Genomic DNA, 8,717 nt, shown 5'->3' with positions numbered 1-8,717 from the left:
CCACACCATCATGAAGTCTTTGAAACTGACAACCAATGAGATTATTGGCCTGGTTATCCCAAATCCTGGAATTTTTACATCACATCTGAACAATATTACGGGATCATATATGTACAAGCTCACATGTTGTAGAGCCAATTAAATAGTCAGCCTAACATGTTGCTTTGTGCGATAAATCAGATTTTTTTTTAAAAAAAAATAATTACCTCATTATTAATTTGATGCATATTTTGGTAATCACAAGCATGCTTTAAACAAAAACAAAATTGTACATGGTAAACTCTACATAATTAAACAAACCACATTGCATTTCTAACCCTCTTTGTGTTATTTTGGAGAATTTTGTAAAATGCTAAAATGCTAAAGACAACACGCAGAAGTAACCTATAACTTTCCCTGCTACCATATAAAAACTCAAGCATTAAACAATGAAATAAAATAGTGCTTTATTTAAGCAGACTTAAACAATAACTTTTGGTTTATTTCAGACTATTAAACATATGCCCAATCCCATATTCTCAAAGTATAAAGCCATTCTGTAAATTGATTTCCAAATGTTTAAGGACTGGCTAATTTTGAGAACTTGCTTAAGTTCTTAAACTTGCTTGCTTCTTTCTTCTTTTCCCTCCATTTTTAATTCCTGCGTCTTGTTTTTTGTATTATTGTCCACAGAACAATAACTTCAGATTAGCGGACTGAAGCTGAAATTCAAATTTAATTACAAATATTTTTTCTTATTTAAAGAATTGTGGAACTGCTAACATTGATTGTACAAGAGAATGACTATAGTACATTTCAACACAATCACTCCAACCCCATGTACACAGTTTTTCGGTTGCTTTCACAGTCAAATATTGGGGATATCAGTTATACTAAAATAGACAAATCAACTGAAAAGAGACTGATATTTTCTGGATTTTACTCGGGAGGCAGAAAATCGGACAGCCACAATTATTTTATTCATTTGAATAAAAGGCTAATTTTTCCCTCAAAGGTTAAAAAGGTGGTAGACAGTGGTGACATCTCTTGAGTTGCTGAAAATTAAGTCATGAAAGCAGACAAGTTCTGCCTAAACTGCTACTGTGTAGAAAGCATTTTCTTGTTGGATAAATATGGTAAGCTATACTGTTCCATAATGCAAAAGTAGGCATAAACATAACAAATAAATTAACTGCCTTATTAATTGCTTGTACATTCTGTCTTGAGACTATTCCCACAGTGCTTCTAATAATTTGCTAGTTAAGCGCTTCTAAAAACATATTAGTAAATTTTTCCAGAGTTGATTCCGAGTACAATTGCAGAGTAAAAAAAAGGAAAGGATCTTGTAGATCTTACAGATTAAAAGACTAGCAGATTCATTGTAGCTTCACATTTTTATAAAGTTGAATCTACTGCAGCAATATTGGTATTCTACAATGACGGATCACTATCCCATAACTATTTGGAGGCTCCTTACAGAAAGAAAACAAGATCTAAGGAAATGATGAAAGGAAGCAAGAAAACATCCTAAACAAAAAGTAATTTTAGTTATTTTTTAGGAAGCAACTGATCTGTTGCTGCAACTGAAGAATCAAACTTGGGGAATCTAAATGCCGTTTGAAATTCACAATTTTCTACTCAAATTTACAAATCTACATAATTCAGTGAACAGTACTTCGTATGGAATAGGACACCTGTACTTTAGCAATGCTCACAGAGTTTCAGTAAGTGGGAAATAATCACAAAAGACTAAAGAATAATTACGTGGTATGCTTTGGACTCAATTATTGTATCACTCTTGTCTAAAACACTGAAATAAGCAAGGTGTTTTTTTAAGGCCAGTAAAAAAAAAAGAGAATATAGGACAGGAAGCTCTTTTGAGATTGTGCCCCTTTTTATTTTAATGAAACCAGATTGCAACCAAAGTCCACAATCATGAAAGTTACTTTAGGTTTGGCCAAAGATTTTCGTATAGCTAACAAATATCTGCTTTCACCCCTATGGAGATCCTCCATATGATATTGCGAACAATTTTTGCTATGCAGCATAACAGTTGCTATTCAAGAAATACTGGTCTTAAAACCCTGCTGGGCAGAATGAGCTAGTCAGTCTGTTCTTAGTTTATGGTTGTCTTCTATTTCTAGGAAATCAATACCTGAAGAAAAAGATGAAAATGAAAACTTTCAAAAGTAACAGAGGAAATTTTTTTTGCAACAAACCACTTGATGCAAAGTTACTTAGGTTTTTTTTTAATGTATTCAAAGTGTATTTTACATGTACAACATAGGCTTTGGGGGTGTTTTTTTTTTCAATTATCAGACTGAGCCTAAGATCCTACTTATGGGAATTTTAGTTCTGTTGAAGTGTATTTTGCTGTCGCAAAACCAACCCTGTGCATTCATTCTGATGTCTAGTAAGTTTCCATGAGACTTAATGAATGCCAATTACTTCTCAGAATAAAAGTCCAAGAGGAACAGCAACTGAACTGCATAAAGCTACTCCAGCTCAGGTTCAAGAAAAAAATATTTCATGGTACTTTGAAAGGGGATTAATTAGCCTAGAGAAATATATTTTCCTGTTGTTTTTTTGCAGCAACCTGCTCACAACCTACGTGATGAGTGAAGAAATCCCCACACATTTTTAATATAGTCCTTAGAAAATGTCTCATTGATCAGTGAAAGAAGAATCTTACCTAGTCCTAGCCGAGATTCCTTGGAAAAAAGGTTATGGAAGTTGCAGAGGTTGATATTGGGAAGGTCCTTAAGACTGTGGTAGGTAAAAGCCAAACTCCATTCCTCCGTAAGGCCATTTACCTGTTGCTAATTGAAACATAGTTACATCAGGAAGAAGAAGTGCATTCAGAAGTGCTCCTTGTTCTTTTTTACCAAAAAGATATTGGGCATAAAAAGAAGGGTTAAAAGATTTCTGTCCACCCTACTTGAGTTTGCAAATCTTTTTTCTTCCCTTAGTCTGGCCCGATTCTTGAGACTGCCTGAACAAGTTTTCTTGGCAAGGTTTTCAGCAGACTTTTGCCACTGCCTCCTTTCTAGGTTTAAGAGAAAGGGACTGACCCAAGGTCACCCAACTGATTTTGTGCCCAAGGGACACCTAAATTCGGTCTCCCCGTTTCTATTCTGATGCTTTAACCACTATGTCAAACTGGCTCTCACGAGAAAAGTCTAGAAGTACTTATAAAATCTTACTATATGAGAAAACGCTGAGTAAGTTCAACTTCTTTATCTAGGCCTCCAAGATACACATACACATACAATAAATTCCAGCCTCTGTTAACATTTCACAAGTGACACAAATGCAATAAGCAAAGGAGCAGAAGCCAAGAATGTTCAGATTCCAGAGAAATCCTTCAGGCTATTATCAGGAGCAGATTCACAACTGCCTTCACCATAGGTTCACTAGCCTCCATTCACACATGCAATCTCCTCAATGCTAACTGCCGGAGAACTCATGAACCATTAGCAATAAGAAAATAAATGGGGAAGGGAGCAGCGGTAGTTCAGGTGTGTAAGGCAACATTGAAAATCTGGAAAGAGCCAAAGGGTGAAGTTAATTGCTTTTGCTTTGTAGCTGCAATTAACACAATTTGCATCTGATTTAATACAGCAAACAGCAAATGCTAGGCTGGGAGACATGGATCGTATTTGTGCTGCAACATCTTTTTGCTATAGTTTATCCTAAAGGGAAGGGCATTACTCCAGTTTTTCAGGACTTTTAATAAGCAAATTATGTGAACCTCTAGAAGCATAACAGCTGTTCTTTAAAAGCTGAAAGATCTTAGAAGCAGAATGAATTTATTCAAACAAAATAACGGTGAGAGTCCGATCCCGCATTCTACCTGCTTTCTGAAATTCCTATGCTTATGGACTTTTTAGAAAAACTTTAGAAACTACAAAAGTTTCTTCCATTATTTTTTTTGCATGTAGATTTGTTATAAAGAAAAACTCACACTCGATGAAACATATTTGCATGCTTTCTAAAATTATCATTACTGAAATATTCCCCCACTTTTAGTAAACTGCACAGATTAAATGTATTCTCTTTCCATCAGGCACAATAGATAAATAACAGGTTAAAGGCACATTCATTATTTTTTTCATCACAAACTTATACTGCTTTCCAATATCTCACCCTGATTTGTAGTGACACTCAGATCCATAAACAATTTAATAATTAGAGAAAGGAACAGAGCAGTTGAGAGTGGTTTTTGCTCCAATTCTTTTCTAACAATCTCATTTGATTTTGTTAAACACCCTCAAAACCAAAGGCTTGGGAAGACATCTTCCTTTCTTTAAACTGATGGGATGGCTCCTACTTATATTACTGACTCCAGATTTCCCCCTCCCCCTCCCTCCGAATTCCTGCAGAGGAAAAGCAGGTACAATATTAGGGATGTCAGCACCTTACAAATAACAAACTCGTTTTCCATCCTAGCAATAAAGTTTTATTAAAATTGTTCATTAATGCTTCATATGTAGCAAGAATGCATAGATCCCAAAATATACATACGTCTTTTTTTCCTTATAGAAATAGATCATTCTTTATCATAAAAAAAACCAGTAGGAACATCTTTAACAGATTACTCAATCCATGACTGACAGTTACATGAGGTTGCATCATGTATAAGCTGGTGTTCCCAGCCATGTTTAAAAGATTGCATCATTCTGAACTCTCTTCTCTCCTTTATGTTATATATATTTGTTCAATTTAAATAACACTAAGCACTCAAACTCCCTACCCGCCCACCCGCCCAAAAAAACCCTTTGCAAAGACAATCATATTGGATATTAAATGGCTTCTTATGCTGAGTTTGGTATCGGCTTTTTTTTTTCTTAGAAAAAAATAATGAAGTTGGAAAACTATGGATTTCTCCATGAAGTCGCGCAGAGATCTAAAGAACTCCCCCCGCCAGCCGAAGGAGTCGTACTGCAAGGGGCTTAGGGCGGAAGGTTTCTCCCATCATCAAGGAGCGCGAATTAAAGGCCAAAAATATAATATATATATAATTTATATTTATGCAAAGCCCCCTCGGGACTTTCTCTTCCCCCCCCCTCCGACCCGCGCTAGTCCTGAAAAGACGGGCAGATGCACCCACCCCCTTCACACACATACACACACATACGCACCGCTTCATTCCTTCCCGGAAGCCTCACCTCCCCCACAACCCTCCGCCTGCCCAAACCACAGCATTGTTTCCAGCGGCGTCCAGCTGTTGAGGGGGGGAGGTCAACGGGGAGGGGGAAAGGCTAGCAATGTCCGGAGGAGGCCAAAAGCGGCTCGGGCAGCTGTTTGAACAAGTTCCTGAGGGTGCTGAGTTCCCGGGACAGCTGCTCGACTTTCTTTTGCAGCCTCTCGTTCTCCGCCGTCAGTTCCAAGACTTTGTGCTGCGTCTCCAGGTTGCGCATCTTGGCTTTGTCGCGGCTCTTGCGCACGGCGATGTTGTTCCTCTCGCGGCGGATCTTGTACTCCTCGCTGTGCTTGTCCACCGACTTCTTGGACTTGTTCTTGCCGCTGCTGCCGCCGCCGCCGGGGCCTGCCGGGTAAACGCCGCCGCCGCCGCCGCCACTTCCTCCTCCTCCGACCGAGGCGGATTTCGAGGAATCGGACGGGTTCGGGGTGCCAGGCGGGCTGGAAGACGAAGAGGTGGAGAGGTTCCCGCTGCTCCCACTCGGCACGGACTGGTAGCCCAAATAGGAGCGGACGGTGCTGCCGTAAGGCGAGGACATTCCCCCCAGGCCGGGCCCTGCTCCTCCTCCGCCGCCTTCTTCCTTGCGGCCCCCTTTGCAAGAATCCAAGTGCTCGAAGACCGGCTCCACTTTGGTCTCCACCATCTGCGGCGGGAAGCAACCCAGCAGCGGCCCGGCTTTGTGGTTCTGTCCGACGGGTGGGTGGTGGCCGTGCCTGCTCAGGCTGATGTAAGCGTAGTCGGGGTGCTTCTTCCCGCCGCCTTTATAGTCCTGCTCGGAGAAGAGATCGGAGAGGAAATCTTGGCCGCTGCTCCCGCCGCCGCCGCTGCTGCAAACAGGCTCAAAGTTGCCCCCTGCTGCCGTGGAAGAAGGCGGCGGCTGCTGCTGCTGCTGTGGCTGCTGCTGCTGCTGCGATGCTAAAGGGTCCAGGTAAGGGCTGAAGTCGATGGCTCTCTCGTGATCCCCCACGGTGAGCTCGGTCATGGAGCGGGCCCCCGCCGCCCGCGGGTGCAGCTTGTTCAGGGCAGCCAGACAGTCCGCCTCGTAATAGAAATTGGCCACTTCCATGGATTTAAAGGCCGCGGGCTGGAGGGGATGGCATGCCTGATCCCAGGCTACCAGGCGTTGCATGAAAGCAAGAGGAGGGGAGCGGGGGGCACGAAGGGGAACCTCGGCCACCGGAGACGACCCCCCTCCGATGCCTCCAGAGCGAGAGGGCGGGGACCTTGCAAGCGCCCGACCGAGGAGACGCCGGCAAGTTCCTCTTTGCCTTCCTTTGCCCGGCTCCTGAAACTCCCGTCCGAAATCGGGGGAAGGGGCTTCCGAGCCCCCTTCTTCACACACACACACACACAAATAAAAATCGCGAAGAGTTGCTTCAGACGCTGCCGCTGCCGGTCGAGCGCTCTTGCCGCGGCTGGTTCCTCCGGACCATTTGGCGATAGGTGCGGAATCTTCTCTTCCTTAAAGTCTCTCTGACTTGGGAAAGTTCCTTGGCGCTCAGTTATTTATAGGGGCGGAGCAGCGCAAGCAGAGCGAGAGCGAGAGAGAGAGAGGTCGTTCGCCGCCTGCCTGCCTGCCGCCTGCCTGCTTGCTTGCTGTGCGCTCCGGCGCTCGGAGTGGGCTCGCTTGCTGCTCCAGCCTCCAAGTAAGCGGAGCGTCTGTGCCTCCCGGAGCTTTGGCCATTCATAACAAGGCGACACGGCATGATAGGAGGAGGAGGAGGAGGAGGAGGTGGGAGCAGGGCTGGTTGGCCCGGGCTCGCCACAAGGGGAGGGGCGTCTTTGCAGCCGGGGCAAAGTTGGGTGTGCGTGCGATCTTTCTCCTTCGCTCCAGCTGGGTTTTCCCAAACCCAGAATGGGCTATCCGGGCTCGGACGGAAGGCTCGCGCGCTCCACATTCTCAAGTTTCTTTGGCACCTTCGGCTTGGGAAGAGGAAGACCTTTTTTTTCCCTTCAAGCCAAATGAACGGGCTTATTTGCGCTCCTGTTTAAGAAGACGGGCGCTTTTGCGCTCCTATTTAAGGAGACGGGCGCTTTTCGCGCCCCCTTGTCCCAAGCGCACCGAAGGAGCCTTGGATAGGATTGCCCTATTCTAAAATACCTTTACAAAGCGCAAGGAAGTCTCGTGGAGTGCATCAGCCGTGCTGCGGCTCCGTCCACAAAAGTAGATCTCCCGTCGTTTCTGCGTGGAGAGAAGTTTTCAAAGAGAGTGAGTGTGCCAGGCTTAAAGAGAGTGGACAGATACCCCACTCAAACCCAAGATCTGTGTGTTGCCTGACATGGTTGCCCATGATTAACATCGTGCATGACATAATAACCCAATGTTCTTGACACCTTGAACCATAAATTATGTGGACAGAGGTTTTGTACAATATCTTAGGGCTTAGGCTAACATTTCGTTGGGTCCTTTTAGGATAGGGGTGTTGTGTGAATATATAGATTTTGGACTAATGACGGTTATGCCTCTGATAAAACAGATCCCCAAAGAAGCCAGCATAAGATTGTGCTGCTAGTGATGGTTAGTGCAGAAACAAGAAATCAATTTTGTGTCGAATGTGGATGTAGCAAATGGGGAAGAGCCACTGCAAAAAAGAAAGAAAAAGGAATATAGAGAGAGGAAGGAAGGATCTTCAGATTAACTAGTTTTGCGCTCTGGAACCCTGGATTAACATGCTCCCCAACCAATCACCCCCACTCCTGGGCACAGCGCTTTGCCTTCTGCTGTGAAAAAGAGGCAGGATGAGTAAATGCCTATCTACCTATAGATGTTGTTAGAATTTATCAGTCTGTCCCTCCTTCAGTAAACATGTTGGCTGGGACATCCATTTCTTCTTAGGACCCAGAGATCAGGAGATGACAGGGAACTCTGCGCCCTTTCAAAAGGAGGTTCTCCTTTGCTGATTTATATATAAATATATTTATTTATAAATATATATATATTTATTTCTGGCCCTTTTCTGGCATGGAAAGCAGGACAGCATTTGATTCTCCGCGCAAGGATTTTGCATGATAGCCCCTAACAATTGTTATTAAAAAGCAGAAACATTCATGAACTACAGTTCACTTCGACAGATGCACAGCCGCTGTGTATGAAGTTCCCTGAAGTCTGTGCCGTTTGCTAACATTTCTTCGTTTGAAAAGAAACTTGGGTTACCCCAGCTGAGACTAACAGAGCTCTTCTCCTGCAGTGATTCCCGTAGGAAATCCAAAGTGCCCAATGGAGGTAAAGCAGAGTTTTCTCTCTTCCTCCTGAGCATGGGGGGAGAGGGGGAAGTGACTGATCTTCTCTCCAAGATCACCCCACTTCCTTTCCCCACATGTATCTTTTGCAGCTGTGAGTGTCGTCATTTGGTCTGGCGTGAAAACTGTGTGCTTTAAATGGCGTCCTTGGGGTGGCCCTGACATTCCTTGGCAAGTTTGAGCTCTCATTGTCTTCTGAAGGACCCCAGCAACCTTGGACGTCATGAGATTTGGGGCTCTGTTTAGGTAAAAGATGCCCACCTTGGAAGCCAAATGAATGGATCCCCTCACTGAG

General features: G+C 43.8%; 1 protein-coding gene across 1 annotated transcript; it reads right to left on the bottom strand.

Annotated features, from left to right (window-relative positions):
* Positions 1 to 429: 429 nt before the first annotated feature.
* CEBPB (CCAAT enhancer binding protein beta) lies at positions 430 to 6,867 on the bottom strand. Its single transcript, XM_032217391.1, has one exon. The coding sequence runs from the start codon at positions 6,309 to 6,311 to the stop codon at positions 5,241 to 5,243; it is 1,071 nt and encodes a 356-aa protein (XP_032073282.1). The 5' UTR covers positions 6,312 to 6,867; the 3' UTR covers positions 430 to 5,240.
* Positions 6,868 to 8,717: the final 1,850 nt, after the last annotated feature.

Source organism: Thamnophis elegans, chromosome 5 (assembly GCF_009769535.1).
Source record: "Thamnophis elegans isolate rThaEle1 chromosome 5, rThaEle1.pri, whole genome shotgun sequence".
Taxonomy (NCBI): domain Eukaryota; kingdom Metazoa; phylum Chordata; class Lepidosauria; order Squamata; family Colubridae; genus Thamnophis; species Thamnophis elegans.
This window is presented reverse-complemented; position numbering and strand designations above follow the sequence as displayed.

Excerpts from the sequence above, each read along its gene's own strand:
- CEBPB (XM_032217391.1), bottom strand. The coding sequence starts at position 6,311 with ATGCAACGCCTGGTAGCCTGGGATCAGGCATGCCATCCCCTCCAGCCC.